At 58.4% G+C, this 20,276-nt stretch overlaps 1 protein-coding gene across 5 annotated transcripts in view; it reads right to left on the bottom strand.

Annotated features, from left to right (window-relative positions):
* Positions 1–1,923: 1,923 nt before the first annotated feature.
* The window catches only part of SH3PXD2A (SH3 and PX domains 2A), a 225,065-nt gene continuing 206,712 nt past the window's right edge, over positions 1,924–20,276 (bottom strand). For all 5 annotated transcript variants that reach the window (XM_062214614.1, XM_062214615.1, XM_062214611.1 and 2 more), the window contains 4 exons: positions 16,412–16,749; positions 14,622–14,671; positions 11,785–11,904; positions 1,924–10,918 (listed from right to left, as the gene is read on the bottom strand). In XM_062214614.1, coding sequence (XP_062070598.1) covers positions 8,987–10,918; positions 11,785–11,904; positions 14,622–14,671; positions 16,412–16,749 — 2,440 coding nt within the window. In that variant the 3' untranslated portion in view covers positions 1,924–8,986. The remainder of the gene's footprint in view (positions 10,919–11,784; positions 11,905–14,621; positions 14,672–16,411; positions 16,750–20,276) is intronic.

Genomic DNA, 20,276 nt, shown 5'->3' with positions numbered 1-20,276 from the left:
CTTTGTCGTGTTTTTATTTATTTATTTATTCAGTTTGTGGGTTTTGGGTTTCTGCTTGTTTCTTTGTGAGCCCCCGGAAATGCTGCCCTGCTGTGTGGGGAGCCTGGTGACAGGCAGCAGAGGACGGCCTCGCCCTGCCCAGACCCTGGCTGCAGTGCTCACGGTCAGCCCTGCCAGCCATGAGCTGGGGAGAGGGGCCATAGCGGGAGGCCTCCTGGCAAATAGTGCCCATTTAACAGAGAGGCAAGCTGGGGCCCGTGGCTCTCCCAGAGCCATGGAGGGCTGTCCCTCTCTGGCCCGAAGCTGGGCCACCTGGGACATCAGGTGGCCTGAGAGCTCTCCCCTCCATGTAGGCATGGAAAGTTCTGGGAAGGCTTGGGGGTGGGGGGCATATGAGTTAGGGAACAGAGCTGGAGGAGGCTTGTCACAGAGGGCAGAGGTGCCTCTCCACACTGCTCGGCTGTTCTGGGTCCTGGGAAAGAGTGTCCCGCTCTTGGGTTATGGGCAGTTCAGCCCTGCCCGCCCTGTCTGGGCTTTGGCTCCCCTGCCTCCCAGCCTCTGCCGCCCTAGATGGCTTCTTCCGTGACAGCTGGGTCCTGAGGTTCTAGTCGTGGCTACTGACTGGCTGTGTGGTCCTGGCTGGGTCATTGCCCCCTCTGAACCTAAGCTTCCTCCTCTGTGAAATGGTTGTGTGTACCTGTGGGGGTGCTTTCTGTTTGACTTTTGGGAACTCTGGTGGGGCTGCCATGGGGTGGTGTGATGGGGATGTGCGGTGGGTGGGGCATGCAGCCCCTGGGCAGGCCCGTTCTACTCTGGGTCTCTTCCCCTCTGTCACCTGCCTTGGGCAATCCCATCCCAGAGGCAAAGAAAGGCCTTAAGTGTAGGGGCTGCCTGGCCTGAAGGCTGGGGAGTGGAAGCCCATCATTCATTGTCTGTTAGTGCAAGGGTAGCTGCTGCCTCCTTTGTGAACTTGGGTCGCTGTGATTGTGAATAAAGGTGATTTCGTACCAGCCTCAGGGCGGTGCTGTGTGTGCAGAGGTTGGAAAGGGTGGACCCTAGAGATCAGGTATCCTGGATATGGCTGGGAGTCCTCAAGAGGTGGGACAGACTCCTGGGCTGGGGGGGCTGGAGGGTGACCTGCGGCTTGGACAGCAGGAGCTGGCATGCCAGGTGAGTCTCAAAAGGGTAAAGCCATGGCCCTTTGGTGCTGTGGGGAGCAGGAGCCCCAGCATCCTCTGGGAGGATGCTCTGCTTCCCCTGGAGGCTGAGCAGGGCCCAACCTTGTTGAGGTCCTTGTGGGATCAGCAGTGCCACCTAGGGGCTGATGGAGGGAATGACAAGTCCCCGCCACTCAGGGGCTGTGCTGACTCCCCAGGAACAGGGCCTCCCCGTGGCTGGCCCCAACCTTTGGCTGGAGCTCAGCTGTGTTCCCACAGTCCGGTGTGGAGGCGTACACCAAATGGAAGGCTACTGGACAGAGATCTTGGGGGGAATTCTGTAAATGTGCTGGGGAAGGGGGTTTGGCAGCAGGAAGAGGGCCCCTAGGTTTAGGCACGATGTTGGAATGGTGCTTTTCAGGCAAGGCCAGGCTCAGAGGCAATGGGGTGCCTGGCCACTTAACTGCAGGCTGTTCCCCATGCCAGAACTACCCTGTCCTGCTTCCTGCGGAGTCTGGTACAGGTAGGCCTACTGGTTGTGTCCTTGGCCCTGAGACCTGTTTCTCCCAAGGATTTGGTCACTGCCCGGAAGGACGCCTGACCATGGAGGAGGAGCAAGGAGAGTTCAAGTACAGTTCTCACCAACAGTGGGAATGGGGCAACGGCCCCCGAACCCCCAGTGCCTGCTGCTTTTGGGACAATGGGACATTTGCCATCTGGCTGAGTGGGGATGCTGGTCATAGAATGAAGAGGTGAGTCTGTTCAGTTAAAAAGGCCAAAAACTTTATTTAGTCTTCAGGGAAATACAAGATGCATGTAAACATAAAATACAAAAAACAACCCAAATCTTACAGTCTAGAAGCATGCCAAGACACAGCATTTTCTGCAGGCCCAGGAGTCCTGCCCAAGTGAGGAAGGGACCTGGACAGTGGCAGCGGGGGCTGGGGCCCCTCCCCAGGGATACTGCATTTTTGTGGTGAGGAAAAAACAAACTCACTAAAAATATTAGAAACACGGAGATAGTTTAGCACCACCATGGATCTTGGAACTATTTTAGCACTCAAAGCGAGCTGCACTGCCTCTAACGGCCGTTGCTCCAGTTTCTCTGTGGAGGGAGAGGAAGGAAACCCTAGCGGGAGGCCTCCTCCTGCCCCCAGTGCCCCACTGAGAGCCAAGTGGGGTGGAGCGGACACCGTGAGGAATTCCCCAAGTTCTACAACCTCAGAGACCTGTACCAGTGAACACCCAGCTCTGCAGGGCACACAGCCACCTGCACAGACCTGCCCTAGGTGAGCTGGGCACAGACGTGCGTGCCAGGGAACCTGCTTTCCATGTGGTGTCCTGGATTTAGGGAGCCCTTCCTCTGCATGGACGCGGAGGAGCGGGGAGCCTGGTTGGAAGCCCCTGGAAAGATGGAAGGCTGTGCCCATGGCTGACTGCACTCTGCCAGGTCGGAGTCACGCCAGGAGTGCGGACTCCACAAAGCCCCTGCCACAGGTCTCCTCAGGACCCTTGCAAAGGACAGAAGGGTTCCCGTGGGAGAGGGTACGTCCCTGGTTGCACAGCTGCTTGTGGCTGCTGGTCTGATTCAGACCACTTGAGAGCTGGCATTGTGTCGGATGACAGGGCGTGGGCCCAGCCACCTGGGCACCTGGGAGGCAGACACACATTCTGGAAACAGGGTCCCAACGCAGAGGTTTCTGTGCTGTGGGTATTTGTCCTTTCCACTAAGTAAATGGAGGAGACCTGCTGGGGACCCAGCTGGCTCATGACTAGTGACTGGCAGTTTTCTCTGGCAGCTTCTATGACCAAATTTGAAGGGCTTTTCAACCTGCTCTGGCTAGGCCTTTAGGTGCTGAATCACCAATTCCCTCCCTATCTGTTCTCTTCTTCTGGAAACACTCAGACTTCCTCCTTCTTTCCAATCAACAAGACCAGACCTGAACTCCTCGCTGAGCCTTCTCAGACCTCTTCTGTCTCTTCTGGAAGCCCCCTTCCCCAGGAAGGGATGGGAAGCCCCAGCCACCCCAACGTGCACGTGCCCAGCCTGCTGACGTGCCTCTCACTTGCCTCTGACGTGCTCAATCCAGTCTTCTGCCCTACGGCAATTCTCCCAGACTTCCGGGGGCCCAGCCCATTGGCTGGGATGGAACTGGGAGTGAAGCAGGGACCTCGAACATACAGGTTGCTATTCTCTAAGGCCACTAAGTTCTGGGATGGGATGAGGGTGTTGATTGTCAAATTCAAGTGCAAACTTGAGAATCAGAAAGGTAGGATGGGGGAAGGGGAATCACATGCCAGTTCCAACCCGATAGCAGGTTGGGCTCAAGGTCTCGGAAGGTAGAGCCTTCCACCAGTATAAGCACCAGCATGGCCACCTTGTGGCCTGGGGACCCGGGTGTGCAAGGACAAAGTGGGAGGAAAAGGCTAATTGGCGGGGCTGTAGGTCACTAACCCTGTTCTCTCACCGGCCCTGATCGCAGCCCCTGGAGACCACAGGGACATTAGACTGCCTCGGTTAGGGATGATGATTTAGTAGAGGGTTCAGGAAGGTCCCAGGAGCCTGCACAGTGCTGCTGGGAGGCGCTCAGGGGTAGATGCAGGCATAGGTCATGCTGGGCAGAGCGGCTTCTCTCCCTTGCCCACCACCCCACGTTCAGAGGAACAAAAACTGAGGGGCCCTCAGCTCTTTGGTGCTATGGGGAGCCTCACGCCATGGGGGTAGGAGGGGGCAGCGCTTCCACACCTGACAGCGGCTCTCCTCCACGTTTTCATGTTGGAGCCTGGGATGATGGCCGAGGCTGCTTCTGCTAGATCTGTTAATGCCAGTGTGAAGTTTCCAACTAAATACTTAAAATAATTATGAAAAAAAAAACAAAAACAAACACATTGCACTCTCCAGCCAGAACTGTGTGTGTGTGACTAACACACACTTGCTGCTAGAAGCTGTGAGTCCCTTGGGACCTGCCCAATGCCAAGGACTTGCTCAGTGGAGACAGCTTGCCCGGTACTTTTTCTCTAACCCCATTATTTAGTTCAAGTGGGAAATTACCACACACACACATGCGCATATACACACACTCAACATATAACCCTCAAAAAAGTGAGGGGATCAATTTTTTTAGCAATGTGGACGGTTTTCTTCCCAGAAAGCTTTGCACTGGGCATGTAGCTGTGTATGCACTGAGGGAGAGGCCCACCCAGGGGTGCAGCCCAACCCTGGGCAGAGATCCGTATCTACAGAAAGTCGTCGAGTTGGGGGCTGGAGCAGCAAGCGTACAGTACTGGAAATGGAGGGGACCAGTGGCGAGGGCCTGTTGCCCGCAGGGCACAGCTCCCAGGGCCTGCACCCAAGGGGACTTCCCGTTCCTCTACTTTGTGTACCGGCGCCAAGGAAGGAGGCAGCCGGCCTGGTACCTGTTGGAGGCTGTTCTGTCTGCAGAGACCTGGGCAGACCCCTCAGGTCCTTCTTTCCCTATGAAGAATTCTTGGACTGTCTGGGGTGTGGGGTGGAGGCACAGCTCGCTCCTCAGGCTGAAGTCATTGAGATGAATGGGTGTGCCCAGCTTGGCCCCCCACTCCCGCTCCACTGCAGGGGCCTCATTGGGATATGCAGGGCTCAAGGCACCACACTCCCCACCCCCCAAAAGGACTTGGTTGCATCTAGGATTCCTGCCCATAAACAGAACTGAGGTTACATAGTTTTAGAAAGATTCAAACATGCATCCAGAGGATCACGGCCCAAACATCAGGAGGCTGGGGTGAGAGAGGGCTGCTGGGAGTGGCTTTGGGGACAGGTCTCTGAGCAGCTGGCTACAAAACAATGGCAATGAAAACAAGGAATGGTTCCTGGGGGTCCTTGCTCCACTCGGCACTGGGGCCCTAGGCCCCCAAGAGCCCCCAGCCTGTCCCTGAATCCTTCCTCCTGGGTGGACGCCACCCAATAGAAAACGGGGCTGCGCTCTGGCAGAGACCCACCTGTCTGGCCAGGAAAGGGTGAGGGGGGAAGGGGGCACCAACCCTGCTACCTGCTCCAGTTAGGATCCTTCTAGCAGCCTCCCCACTTTGCGCTGTCTGCAGATGGCCAGCGGCTCTCCCTACCTCTGCAATGCCCAATACGCCTGGCGTCCCTCTTGGTAATATTGCACTTTTCCTGCCTCTCGGATTGTTTTCATTTTCGATTGAGAATGCAAAGTATTTAGAGGGGGTAGGGGAAGTGAGTAACCTTAAAAAAATATTAGTTAAATACAAAGAGGAAGGAAGGGGTTACTTCGTCTCCCCCACTCCTTAAAAAAACCAAACTACCAAACCAAGGTCTAAGCTTAAATAGTTCTACACCTATGCTGCGATTACTAGTAACAGGAAAGTAACGCTCGACCACAATTCCCTTATCTTTTTCCTTAGATGATAAAAAAGTTGTAACATGCCTTGCTGAGGAAAGCGATGGATATAAATGCCAGTAACATATGCTGCTCTAACATCTGAACACGGTTAAGATGATTCTATATAATGCCTTCGTCAAGACAGAGAGTCGAGGAGGAAGAGAAAACCCTTTGGGGCCAGGCTGGGGAGTGGGCAGGCTGAGGCCATTGTCACTGGGCGGAGTGAGCTCCCCCCAGAGCAGGTGGTGCACCTGCTGCTCCAGGGTGTCCCTCCCAGCTCCCACTTGCTGCCCCCATGGCCCTAGTGTGAAGAGCATGGAGGAGCCAGGCCCGCTGTTACAGAGGTGGGAGGAGACGAAGACACCTCCTTCCCCCCGCCCCCAGTAATAAAAGTAAAGGTCTTTAGACTGAAAGAAAGGAAAAGCACCAATGCTGCATCTTCAGGCATTATATAAACCTCAATAATGACCTCAGAAGGGCTCATTATGATTAAAGTTGCAGTATACAGCAATATGATGTCATTTCACATTTTCAATTGCAACTAATGGAAAACTAGGTTTGGACGCTGCTGAGATTTCTTTTTCTTTTTAGTCCGATCTGGTTTTCCTCCAGATGGGTCAGAGCCACAGGCCCCTCCCTCCTCCACCGCTGCCGGCAGTGCCTCCAAGCTCACGAGAGCAGCTCAGTAGCTCCAGGGGAGGGCCTTCTTGCCCTGGAGAGGGCGGGGATCCCAGGGGCACAGGCCCGGCAGCCCCTGGCCGTGTGTGAGAAGGACTGGCATGCACCCTTCTTGCTTCAAGTATTAATATTGTCTTTGGGTTTGCAGGGTTTGTGCTGTGAGAGGGGGCAATGGTGAGGGGCGAGGTGTGACGACTGGGGCATGGTCACTGTCCCAGATCTACATGCTGTCACCAGGTGGCAGCATTCCCCACGCTCCCCAGATGCCTGAGCAACTCCCCACCGTCCTTGGGGCTGGATGCCACAATGTAAACATGATGACCACACGATCAACTAAGCAGGGCTGGGGAGGAGTGCAGGGCGAGTGCAGGGCTAGTGCAGGGGTGAGGCCCACCGTGAACGCTGGCGTGAAGGAGCAGAGCTGTGAGACTGGGGAAGTCATTTCCTGGCCATGGGCTGCAGGAGCTGAGCAGGATGGGATGCAGTGACTGACCTCCAAGGGCCCTTCCAGTCCTGCCTCTTAACTACTCCAGCACATAGGAGCACCAGGGATCAGGAAGAAGAGGGTCCTCGGGGGAGCTGGGAGAATGTGGGTGGCCGAGGGCCCAAGGGGGCAGTGCAGACAGCGGGGCAGGGCAGGAAAGGAAGGCTCTGGGCAGCACTGTGGTCCAGTCCAACTGAGATGCTCGGTGCTGGGCAGACACCCTGCACGTCCTCCTGGCCTGGCGGGCGCACTAGTGATTGAACTGGCTCAGTGCAGACATCTGAGGAGTGAGGCCGCGGGCCCTCTCCCTGGAAGACAGCTACGGGGAAGGTCCTTTAACCCGACAGTCACTCTACTTTTAAATTTTATTTTAAATAATCATAAATTACTTTTTTAAAAAATAAATATGTGCTGTTTAAAAGTGAGAAAAGCATATACTGCATCTTTAAGTAATGCACTTTGCTCTCTGGGTCTTGTCCCATTCCACCTATTTAAAGTGCATTAATTACAAAATAATGAACCACTTCTTTATCATTATTGTTCCATAAGGACAAATAATATTCATATGAGGACACTACACCGCTACCATTAGTACTGCAATCTAGCAGATTAACGCCACATCCTGCTCTATTTAATACTGTCCAGCAGAAGAAAAGAACTAATCTCAATTTTAAACAAAATAAAAGGAAACAAAACAGTCTCACCACGGCCCTTAGACGAAGAACATGAGCAGGTGCTGTAGCTGCCAGCATCAGTGGGTGGTGAGGGACAGGGCCTGGGGATCCTGGGGAGGCCTTTCCTCCTCCGTGGAGGATGGTGGCCTGCAGGCCAGGACTCTGGCCTCTCCGTCGGTGGCTGTGCAGCCTGATCTGTCCGAAATCGAAGGCACGTGTGGAAGTCCACTCCCAGCAAAGGGCGAGTCCTTGGGGAAGCCGGTGGGCCTTCTGGAGGGCCTCCCTGGAATGCCGACAGGCCGACTCGTGTCTTCGTTTGTCGCTTCTCTCCCCGCTGGGCACTGCCCCTTGGGAAGGCCAGGGTGGCTCCTGGCACAGGGGCCCTCCATCCTTCTTAGGCACCCATGGTGTTGCCAACAGGCCAAAGGGGGCAGTTGGTGGCATCTGCCGGGCTCCCTGGGTGCTCCCCCCCAGTTCCTGAGTCGGGCTCCCAGCCTTGCCCAGGAGTGGGCACACACACACAGGGGCCTCGGCCTTTTCTCCCAAAGCCGGGCTCCTCAATACCACCACCTCCCTTCCGGTGAGGACTTCTGCCCCACCGGGTTTGCGTGGGAACCAGAAGCACGGACATCCGGGACACAGGGCCCACACGGCCCCAAACCTTCCAGCAAGCGCCAGGCTCGGATGCCGTCCCCACAGTGGGAACCAAACGACATAACTTTGGCTTGTAGAGAGGAAAGACGTGGGACAAACGCAAAGACGAAACACCCTGTCCCACAAGAGCACAGCGGAAAAGCCCCATCCGCGCCCCACCCCCTCCCATGTGAGCTGCCCAGCCTTGGGCCCCAAACAACCCCTAAAACAAGACCCAAACCAAAGGTCCCACATCCAATCCCCAGGTCAGAAAACTTCTCCTGCCTGGAAACACCCAAATCAGCCGCACCCTCCCACTGGGCACGTTCCCAAGACCAGGATGGTGGCGAGGACAGGTGGGCTCTGTTGGCCCCTAAGAGTCACTTGTCCTTCAACTAAGAAACATGCTGGTGGCCTGGCCCGAGGCAGGACCCCGGTGCTCTCAAGCGACACCTCCAAGCCCAACGGCAGCTGTGTCCTCTAAATTCCCGGGAAACCAGCATAACATACAAACGTCGACGAGGACAGAACTAGGCTCCCTCCACTGGCAAACGCCAGCAGCCAGGACTGGGCCGAGCAGGGACAGGATGCTAGAGGCCCCGAGGACCACATCGTTCCCAGACTGGCAGCAAAGGCACGATCAGGGTTTCCCACACGGCCTGTCCCAAGTGGCGCACAGGCCATCTGTGAAGTCACCAAGCTGCACATGTGGGTCCCAGCTTTCTGGTCTCTGGTCCCAGGCCTGGGACACCCCCTCCCTCCCTGCTTGCCTAGTCCCTTCCCTACCCAACATGAACCTCTGCCATGCCCTCCCTCCCAGCTGGGACAGCCTGGAGGGGGCACCTGGAGGGCCACATACTTGCAGGGTTTAGACTGCCCACCCCCCACCCCCCCATTTCCCTTTTGTCTGCATCTCACGGCGCATCCAGCAGGTGGCCACGGCGGCACACAGAGGCTGGAGCAGGGCCACGTGGCCTCTTAGTTCTTTTTCTCCAGGTAGTTGGAAGGCACCCAGCCTTTGAAGGGCTTCACCCCATCCAGGATCTGGCAGTACCACCAGCCATTGGGGTTCCGCTCCAGAACCTCCATGGACACCCCTTCCTGGAAGCCCGCTGTCTCTTCATCGCCCTCGTAGTCTGCAATAGAGACATACACATCCTTGAGGTTATTGTGGATAAACTGGGACTTCTCAATGGGCTTGGGTCGCACGGGGGACACGGGGATGCCGTTGCGCTGAGCAGGCAGCAGTGGCGAGCCGGAGCCCTGGCTGGCAGCCCGTTCGGCCAGGCGGCCCTTGGCCTCGGCAGCCGCAGAGCGGGCAGTGCTGAAGGAGGAGTTGCGGCGAACGCCCCGGAGGCTGTCGGTGGCTGTGAGCGACTCGTTCCTCCGCAGGGCGCAGGACAGGTTGTTGTCCTTGGGTGGCGGGGACACAAACACTGACTGGGGCCTGACGGCCACCTGCCGCACGCCGTTCCTCATCTTCACGGCCGTGGCCCCCGAGCTCTTGCCGAAGCCCCCCGGGGGTTTGCAGGGAATGGGCGGTGTGGCCCTCTTGCTCTGGTTGGCGGTGTTCAGTGCCTGCACCTGCCGCTCCGTCTTCTCCAGGCTGTCGGACTTGCCCTTGGTGGGCCCTGGGTCCAGCTCTTTGGGCTCTGGCTGCTCGTTCTCGCCAAGCACTAGGTAGTGGGAGGGGGCCCAGCCCTCCAGCTCCCCGAACCTCACGTACCACCACCCACTCTCCAGCTTCTCAAGCACACGCACCTCCACGCCAGCAGGGAAGCTGATCTCCGAGTCCTGGGCCTTCTGGTAGGCGCTGCATGTCACGTAGGAGGTGGCCGGCCCCTCCCGCTCCTTCTTGGTGGGGGACGGTGGCGCGATGGTGTCGGCTGAGCCTCTCCTGGACGCCTCACTCGAGCCCTCAGAGGCCGTCTGCGGGGGCAGCTCCGAATCCTCACTCCTCGAGCCCTTGAGACCAGCCCGGAGCTGGCCGGTGGGCCGCAGCTGGCGCCGTAAAGTGCTGATGTCCATCTTCTCCTGGCTCTGTGACTCTGCCCGGTTCAGCAGGGGCTTGGGCCGCACTGAAGGCTTGGCCCGGGCGCAGCCCAGCCCGGCCCTGGTGTCCACGTCCTTCCTCACCCCGGCCGGGGGAGCGCCCCGGATGCCTGCGTCCGAGGCGGAGCGGGGCTTCAGCTCGCCCCCGTTCTTGGACAAGGAGGAGGAGGAAGAGGAGGAGGAAGAGGAGCAGGTGGTGTTGATGGTGATGGACGAAGCGAAGGAGGCCGAGGAGTGGTTCTTCCCAAGATCTGCCTGGGCATTCTTCTCGGCCTTTAGCTTCAGGAGTGATGAGGACTTGGGGGAGCCCGATTTGGGGGAGTTCTTCCTGGCAAGGGACAGCGAGGAGCCCCCCGGGGAGTCGCTGTCTCCAGAGGAGCCTCTGGCCGACAGGGCATCCTCCGCCAAGGGCCTGAAGCCTTCGTTCTCGTAGATGGTCTCCTCTTCTAGGGCCACGTCTTCGGAGGACTCACCCACCTTGAAGCGGGCCCGCTGCAGGGAGGAGGGCGAGGGCCGGGGGGGCTGGGTGGGCCGCCTGTCCCCAGGGCCCTGGTCCTCCGGGGGCTCCTCGCTCAGCTCTGGCTCGGAGTCACAGCCAAAGGCAGGGACGTCATACTCAGGCTCCTCGTATTTGAGCTTCACGGGAGAGTCCTGGCTCTCGCTGGCAGCTGTGGGCCCCTCCTCAGCCTCCTTGGGTTTGCTGGGGGGCGCTGGGGGTGGCACCTTGGGCCGGGTCAGCGTGCTCGTGCGGCGGCTCAGGTTGGGCTTCTTGCGCTTGTCGATGTAGGACGCGGGGGCCCAGCCCTCCTTGTCGCCGATCTGCACATACCACCAGCCACCTGAATTTTTATCAATGACCTGGGGGGAGAGGGCAGAAGGCCAGTGACGTCATGTTTTGACTCTAGGATTGCTTTACCAACAAGCAAACTGAGTAGGTGGCCCAAGACCCGATGCAGCCAGAGATGAGCCAGAATTTAAACCAAGGCCTCTGTGTCATCTCATGGTCGGGGCACTCCCGCCCTCCTCCTCCCTCCCCCTGATCCTCCAAGGCTTCGTGAACCCCCTGGTCGGGCTGGCCTTCCCTCCCCTCAGCCACCACGCCTGTGTTCCTGGGGTGGGTGTTCGGTGCAGGTCACAATGTCTGCATCCCACATCCGAGGGCCTGGTTAGGGTCCCAGCTACTGTTTCCAACCCAGCTCCTGCTGGTGTGTGCCCTGGGAGGCACAAGGTGATGGCTCAAGGACTTAGATCCTTGCCATCCATGTGGGAGACCTGGATGGAGTTCCAAGCTCCTGGCTGTTGCAGGCATTTGGGGGTATGAACTAGGGAATGGAAGAGCTCTGGCTCTCTGCCTTACACACACACACACGAGTTACACTGTTGCTGGTCCCTACGGCCCATCAAGAATCCATATGTATAAAAGACCCCCACCCCACCCCCGCCCGATTGGAGCCTGCATTCAGGACAGAGCAGCTCGGCCCCTCCGCCCACTGCGGCCCTCGAGTTGAGGCTCCTCCACTTCCGTGGGCTCTGGGAGACGCTGAGGCTGGCGTCCCAGCTGCGGCCCTGCCTGGTTTAGGGTGAACGCTCACGGCCATGGGGTTCGTGTCTGTGCCTTTCCCACCGGGCCCCCAGGAGCCTAGCCGGCAAGGCAGACAGTGGGAAATGCATCAGGCCCTTGGCCGCCATGAACCCAAGTCCTCGGTTTCCCGGCCTGGGCTCACCTCGGCCTTCTGGCCGCCCCGAAAGCTGATGCCGTCCGAGATGCACGACTGGAACTCGGCGATGGTGTAGTACTCCACCTCCACAGAAGGGGGCTCCGGGGGCTTCGGCAGCTGGAACCCCTAAGGTGGAGAGGCACGCGGTGAGCAAAACCCACCCTGTGAGGCAGTACTCGGGCCGTGACTGTCCCCAACAGCCTGCCCTCCAGAGACTTAAATCCTATGTAAGGGGGGGGGGGGGCGGCGCCATGGTGTAGTAGGTAAAGCCCCCTGCAGTGCCTGTTTCCCATATGGGTATTGGTTCAAGTCCTGGCTGCTCCACTTCTGATCCAGCTCTCTGCTATGGCCTGGGAAAGCAGCGGAAGATGGCCCAAGCCCTTGTGCCCCTGCACTCTCATGGGAGACCCGGAAGAAGCTCCTGGCTCCTGGCTTTAAATCGGCACAGATCCGGCCATTGTGGCCAGCTGGGGAGTGAACCAGCGGATGGAAGACCCCTCTTTCTGTGTAACTCTGCCTTTCAAATAAATAAATAAATCTTAAAAAAAAAAATAATCCTACATAGGAGTCCCATGGGGCTTGTCTCGGCTGTCACGACACTCCCTGCTCACCCAGGACTGTCCCCTTGTGTCCGGGGGTCCAGTTTTCAGATGCCTTCATGGCGACATCCCTAAATAGAAATGAAAAGGCAAAGTGCTCTAACAAATCCTGGGTGTAGCCTAGTGCCCTGCAGAGAGGCGCGCCACCATCCCAGAGTCCAAGGGTGCCAGCTGTGGTGGGACACGGGCAGCAGAGGCAGGGCAAAGGGGCACAGCCTTCCCTCAAGGGGGAGGGCGCCTGTGGGGGCAGGGGTTGGGCAAGGAAAGTCTGGTCCTCATGATGGTGCCAAAGTTTGTCCTCCTTTATACAAAGTGGTTACAACAAAACAGTTGGGGGGGGGGGGAAGGGTGGGAGTAAGGAGGGGAAGCAGTGGTGGTACAGCAGGAAGATGGCACGTGGTCCTGTTGGGTTCCAGACCCAGCCTCTCACCAGCCGCGTGGCCCTGGGCGAGACCTGAGACCTCTCTGAGCCTCAGTTTTCTTATCTATAAAATGGAACCAGTAACAAGGCCATGAAGAGGATCACCAGGATAGTGTCCATTACTTCTGACCCTGCCACAGGGGCACAGGAGGAGCCCAGTAAACACAAGCTCAAGTCAACATTCTAGAAACATCTTCCAAGCTTTCCTGGCCTGAGGCTCAGCACGCCCTAACCCCCCCAGTTGAAAGTGAGCTGCTCTGGGTCAGAGACAATGAGGGGTGGGAAGAAGCCGGTTTTGAGGGGCCGTGTGAATCAGCCTATTTTCTCAGCCCCACTGCCTGGCTCCGAGCTGCGCCTGGGAGCAGATGTAGCCCAGGCCCAGCCCAGCGCAGCCCCCTGGGCAGGCAGGCCTAACTGGAAACAGCAGCCCTGCAGCTGCTAAGCGTGGAGGGAACCACCCTCCTCCTGCCGAAATCAAGTCTGCCTGAAAAGAATTAGCCAGGGCTAAGTGGGAAAGGGGAAAGGAGGATCCACTGTGCAGCTGTAAAACCCAAGGAGGAAGAAAGAAACCCCACCAGGACCTCTGGCTGGGGCGAGAAGGCCTCCTCCCCAGGGACCAAGTCTTCAGAAACCCCGCCGTGCGGAAGACCTACCCTGCATGGACCGAGAACTCCCTCCAGGGCCGCCATCACTGACCGCAAGCCCAGACACGGCCTGTCCCTCACATAAACCAGCTGACTCAGCCTCACGATAGCCCCGTATCAGGGGATGGCCAGTGCTGTCCCCATCTTACAGATAAGGAGATGGAGACTTCTGGAGGCTAAGTGACTGGCCCAGCATCTCTCAGCTCCCGAGTACCAGACGTGGAAGACAAAGCTGTGCCTCGCAGGCCCAAGGCCCCCACCTGTCCCTTGCATCCCACTGCTCCCCCACGGTAAGTCTGTTCCAGCGCTCTAAGCTTGCCAGCAGCATTGTGGCCACCCCAGGCCCTAGCCCCTGCCTGCCTGCAGGTCTGGGCACCTGGACACCCCGCCCACAGGCCCTAGGGAGCTCAGCAGCCTTGACCCTCTATAAGCCTGGGCATGAACGTGAGCCAATCCTCGTGATTGTGGAGGACACTCACGGGTCAGCCCTGCCCTCCGAGGCTCTGGCGTCCACCACATCTGTCAGGCATCGCGGAGCAGGGCAAAACCAAAAGGCTTCCAAGCTAACATGGACAGCAGCTCCATTTCCAGCCCCTGGCAATGCCCTTTTGGACACTCTTGCTGGCCAGTCTAAATGTTTATGTCTGCCAGCTCAGCGGCTGGGATGGATTTATTTAGCTTTGGAGTGCAGTGCGTTTCCGATTATAAACTGTCTAGCCACCGGGGGCGGGCGTTTGGCACAGCAGTTGAGACACTGCTTGGGACACCCACATCCCACATTGGAATGCCTGTTCGAGACCTGGCTCCTCCACTTCCCATCCAGTTTCCTGCTAACGCAGACCCTGGGAAGTAGCAGACGAGGGCTCAAGTGTGTGGGTTCCTGCCACCCATGTGGGAGAGGCTGAGTTCCAGACTCCTGACTTCAGCCTGGCTCAGCCCTGGCTGTTGTAGGCATTTGGGAAGCAAACCAGCATGCTAGGAGGTCTCTGTCTCTTCAAACAAAGTGAAAATAAATAAATAAAACTTGAGACGGCTAGCCAGGACCCCAGAAAGGCCGGGATCTGCAGGCGCCTGCCCCAGCTCCACAGACCCGGAAAGGCTCTTTGGCAGGCAGCCCTCGCTCCGGCCTGCCGCAGCACAGCCCAGCAAGGACAGCGGGGAGGAAATTCAGTCACCTACCAGGCTGGACTCCCTGCGGGGCGGAGGCCTTGTCCTCAGGTTCGGGGAGCCTAGAAGAAGAAATAGGGGTTCAGCCGCTGGGCCACAGAGCTGCCACCTGCCTTCCCTAGGTGTGCCCAGTGTTCGGTAGGAAGTCAGGACTCAGCCTGTGTGTGAGGGGCCTGAGGAAGACAAAGCACCTGCAGGAGCTCCCCTGGAAGCCGCCCAGGACTTTACACTACAAGGTCCCACCCATACCCCGGTAACTTTACAGGAGTCTCAGCACCGCGTGGGTTACCAGGCCTGATAACACCGAGCAGTGACACCTGAACGTCCTTCCTCCCGGGCAGGCGCCCCTGCCCTGAGCCAGGTGGGCTCCCCAGTCTGACAGCACTGAGCAGTGAAACCTTGGGAGGAATCTCACCTGATTCACACTCAGCAACCTTTGTCCTGAGAAGAGGGAGGAGGGGAAGGAGAAAAGTGGAAAACACTGGATCCCTTTCCCTTATAAGCCCCAGTCTGAATACAGAACCACACACTCAACTCGGCTCTCTCCCGAGCCGCTTGTCTGGCCTGCCAGGTGCATGCCCTCCATTAAACCATGTAACCTTGCTTTCCCCAGTTTGAGTGACTGGGCACTCTCTCTTGGATTCTATCCCATCTGTTCTGATGGGTACCCTACCCCATTACACCTTGCTACCCTGCTTACACTGCTGTCTCCCGTCTGAAGTCTTTCTTGCACGAAGACAAGAACCTATCCCACTCATCGCCACTAACACTTGGAAGCCCACGCTTCTGGCGTGCATTTGCGGGAGTGCTGGCCCTGGTGTCGGCTCAGCATCACGGCAGGCCTTGGTTGGGCTGCTCTGGTGTGCTCCAGGACCCCTTTAGAGGGTCTGAAATCCTGCATGCTTTTTCAAAGCGTACAGATGTGGGCATTTTTTAAGGTTAAGTGTGCACAGATTTCAAAGTCAGGAGCAGAGCCCACATCTAGTTTTTGCTCACAACCATGGCTTCAGAAGCCAGCGCAAGGTCAGGCAGCAGGGGAGATACCCACTGCACCTGTCCCAACCAGTTGCCTAACAGCTTTCAGGCACTTCACCAACCTGAGTTCACAGCTAAGCTCAAAAAACCACTACCTGGCTCCAGGTTTTATAAACAGCTGGACAAGAAGAGCAGAAGCTGGTCTCCCACAATCAGCTCAGTTTAGCCCTCAACCAAGGGTGCCGCAGGGCAGGGAAGGAATGGGCCCGAGCGCCCAGTCTCTCCTCTGAGCATGGAGGGCAGTCTCCGAGAAGCCTCGTGGCGGACATCGGGGAACCCCCACGGCCGTCTCTCAGGTTTCCAGAAACGGGGGAAGGCAACGGGGAGGAGCAGCAGAGGCCGGACAGGTGTTCTCGCGGGGGCTGCGGCTGTGCAGGCAGGGCCACCGCTCACGCAGGGCAGTGTGGACGCTTTTAAAAATGAGCCACACGTCACCGTCCGGATCTCAAGGTGCTCACTGCAGAAAAGGAGGACGTTCCTTGCTCTTGGGACACGCTTCTCTCACAGTGACCATCCCCGGCCCTGCCTGGGAGAAGGGGGCGCAGGCAGCCACAGCCCCGGGGAGTTTACCTTCAGCTGAGGGGAGCGGAGTCCTCATGCTCCCCTGCCTTCTCCACTCCTGTGATGGGCATGGGACGCGCGGTTAAGTGTGAGGGTCAGGGGTGGGCAAGTAGCTCGGGAAAAAGGGGTGGGGGCTTTCCTTACACCCCACGCCCAGGCTGTGCCGAGCTCTGCAGGAGGGCCACCAAGGTCAGAGGGCCACTTACTGATCTGGGCCCTCTGAGGGGCGATCCTGGCCACGGCCGGGGAGCCCTGGGCCAGCTTGGAGAGCGTCCTCTCGGGGACGCCCAGGGGGCTGCCGTTGGAAGCGTTGCAGAGGATGGGCAGGCTGATCTCCTTCTTGGCAACGGGGGCCTCGGGGCCCTCCCCTTCGGCAGGGGGCGTCTCCTTGTCCCCGGACGCCTTCTTGTTCAGCAGGTTGCTGATCTCCATGATGTTCCCAATGATCTCCACCGGGCCAGCCAGGTTCTTCTTGCGGGCCGGCAGGTCATCTTTGGCCTTCTTTAGGTAGGAGGCCGGCGCCCAGCCTTCTTTGCCCAGGTATCTGCGGGTGCACAGGGCCACACGGTCACTGCAGCACTGATGCCTGACCTCACGCCCCGCTCCCAGGCCCTAGTCTCCATTTGGCCTTGTCCCGCTGAGCCTTCTCGGCCCTATTCAGGATGCAGCTTGGCAACCCAACTGACCGGGGAGCGCCGGAAAGCAGGCAGGCAGACACCACTCGAGTTCCTCGGCTTTGCCTGATCCCTCTTGCTGTGGGCTCTCATTCTGCAAAGTTACGCAAACGTGGGCTCTTGAGACCCGACTTTCCAATTTTGGGTTGCTCAAAAGGTCGACGTCACAACGGCCTGCTACCTCCCAGTCCCTTGAGGGTAACGCTAAGGACAGGAGGAGGCGTGAAAGTGGCATGGGGAGTTTGACGCCCTTGGGAAGGAGAAGTGATGTCAGAGGCAGAGACGCCCTGTGCAAGGGTTCAGGTCCTTTCCCTGCAGCTCAATTTTCATCTCTTCTACAACAGGTAGGGAGGGAGGGGCTGGTGTCGTGCAGTAGTGGACAAAGCTGCCCCCCCCCCTTTGGGAACCAGTTTGAAACCTGGCTACTGCACTTCTGATGGAGCTCCGTGCCAATGTGCCTGGGAAAGCAGTGGAGGATGGCCCACCTTGGGACTGCACCCATGTGGGTGACCCGGAAGAAGCTTCTGGCTTCAGCCTAGTCCAGCCCCAGCTGTTGTGGCCATCTGGGGAGTGACCCAGCAGACAGACAACCTCTCTTTCCCCCTCTCCCTCTAACTCTTTGAAATAAATCTAAAAAAAAAAAAAAAAGAGCATCCAGGACACATTGAACCAAGATGTCCACAGAGAAGACTGCCCAGGGCACAGCTGGTCCACTGCAGGCCGACAGTCCAGGCTCACAAACGGGCTCGGCTGGCAGCCCAGTTAGGGGGCAAGGACAGATCGCTCCCCAGGTAAACTGGCCTGGCTGCTTACCAGTTAGGCAGCAACTGGCTGCCCAGTTAGGAAAAACAAGTGAGTGAGGCCCTGGCCGCACGCACATCATATAGCGAAATTAAAGAGAGAGAGAGGAAAGAGAGGAAGTTGTGAATATGTAGTCATGGGGATGGAGAGGGTCTTTCTAGGTGGGGCTCCAAGAGCAGGGTGTGCAAATGAAAAGACTAAAGCACATGATGGTAAAATTAAAACCACCGCTATGGTAAAACAAAAACAAAACCAAAAACTCAAACAAAAGCAAAAGGCAAATGACAGGGCTGACTTAATTTCTGGCGATTTGGCGACTTCTTCAAACCAGCGTTTCCCTTTTTCGCTTGTGGTCCGGCTGTCGCTGGCCAGCACCCCCAGGTCCCAGCTGTTGCGGCCCATCTGCTCCCTGGGATGCACCAGGCTCTCCCTCCCAAGGTGCCCTTGTTCTTGACCCTGACCAGGGCGCTCTGAGGGATGAGTGGTCGTGCCACGGTCAGAGAGCCTGGGCCAGCCTGCAGATGGTCCTCTCGGGGGCACCCAGGGGACTGCCATGGGAAGCAAGCCCTGGGTGCTCATTAGAGGAAAAGGACCGTGAGAGCTGGGGTTCCCACCCACTGAGCTCCACTGGAAAGCTCAGGGGAAGAACGGCGCTGCTGCTCGCATCACAGGAACGTGCAGGCGGCCTGCCTGTCTGGGGCTCGGAAGGCAGACGGCAGCAGTCAGGGAGCTGTCCCTGCTCCCCGATATAATGGGATGCAAACAAAAGCAGGGACGGGAACACATAAGGAAGTCTGTTCTTCCTGTGCGCCCACAGCCGGGGCTCTGAGAAGCACAGCCAGTGGCGGCCATCACCCAGCGTGGCTGTTGGCAGCAGCTGGTCCACAGCCGGGTGGTCTCGTGTCTCAGAGGAAGCTGTGTTCCCAGGTGCACGCTCCTGAGCTGTGGGGAGAGGGTCTCCCAGGAGGGACTGGGAGCGGGGAAGACGTGACACCCAGGCCTGCTTGCAGCCCCAAAGCCCTGGCACTCCTGATAACATTCGACCCCAGCAGAGCACAGCAGGGAAGGCAGGAGCCGCTGTGTATCCTGGGGCCGGCTCTGCTCACATCTGCTTTCCAGCTCGGAGCAGGGAACGGCTCCAGAGGGAAGCTGGCTGCAGAGGGAGGGAGTGCGAGGGGTAGGGGTGTGTGCGTGTGCGTGCGCGCACGTGTGTGTGTGTGTGCGTGCGTGCGTGCGCAGGGATGGGGGAGGAGGAGAAAGACAGGAAAGGAGGATCAACAGAGCCTGGAATGCTGGGAAATGGCATATTTAAGGGGGTGTCTGGAAGTCTTCTTAAGGTGGAACCTTCTCAGCAGGGTTTTCTCAGTTCTAGCTCCCACTGGCTCAGGGGCTAGGCCATAGGAACAAGAGGTGACCGGAAGCAGCTCAGGGCGACTCCGCAGGTCATTTAAAAAAGTACAGAATAAAATAAAAAAATCACAAAGCAGCGTTGTACACAGCTTCGAGGCAAGGGGGCTTGGCCAGAGGCTGCTAGGATGCTTGCTGGCCTGTCCACGTCAACTCACAGCGGCCAGGTTTGGGGGTCGGCTCTAGCTCCCACTGCCCAGAGAACATGAAAGTCCAGGGGCAGCGGCTCTGGGTGACACACATCCAGGGACCTGGTCCCATCGCACCGAGCACGACAGAAAGGGCCACCTCAGCCCGTCTGTGTTCTCCGAGGCTTGCTAAGGCTCAGGCTCCATGTAGCCTGTGACCCCCCTGTCCTATTCCTCAGCGCACAGGAACCTCTGCCAGCCGGCACTTCCTGCCAGGCCCTGAGCACAGGCAAGGCCGCGGTCACGGGGGACACAGCACGGTCCTGGCCCCTGCAGGAGGCCGCTCAGAACACACACCCTGCCCACAGCAGGTCCAGGGCTGCCCCGCGTGGCCAGTGCCTTGGGCCACAGGCAGATGAGAGAAGCTGGGCCGTGTGCCCACTCAAGGGGACTGTGAGTTTACGAAGACCAAGTCCCCGTGGAGGGGAGGTCTCAGCCAAGTAACGGCGCACGAAGCCCACTGGCTTCCTTTGCTTCCAGCGGGAAGCCCCCATGCCCCATCCCAGGTGACTTTCTCAGTCCTGGGAGACGGGGAGGGCAGGGGAAGGAAGAGGTCTCTGGTGGCCCGAGCTGGGCTGGGCTGGGCTCACTTCTGCCTCAAACTCCCGACCAGCCCACAGGAGTGACCTGCGTCTGCCAGGGACACCCAGGCCCCAGGCCCCAGGCCCAGCCCCTCGGACAGCAGAGGCTGTCCCAGCAAGGCCGGCGGACGCCAGCGCTCCAGGCAGCTCTTACAGAGCAGGCCGGACAGCCGAGGCCAGACACAGCAAACCAAACGCAGATGTGCTGAGCTCTCCTGGCAGACGCGCGGGAAGGGGATGCACCAGTGTCTGCGAGCCGAGCTGAGCCGAGCCGAGCCATGGCCCCTGTCCCAGCTGCGGGGCTCAGCCCTGCTGTGCGCATCCCAGGAAGCAAGCTGCAGGCTCTGCTGGAGCCTTCCGGCCGTGCAGAGCCCGGGCAGCCAGCCCTTGGGCACGCAGCTGCTGCCAGGAAGGACCTGC

This window comes from Lepus europaeus, chromosome 17 (assembly GCF_033115175.1).
Source record: "Lepus europaeus isolate LE1 chromosome 17, mLepTim1.pri, whole genome shotgun sequence".
In the NCBI taxonomy this organism is placed as follows: domain Eukaryota; kingdom Metazoa; phylum Chordata; class Mammalia; order Lagomorpha; family Leporidae; genus Lepus; species Lepus europaeus.
This window is presented reverse-complemented; position numbering and strand designations above follow the sequence as displayed.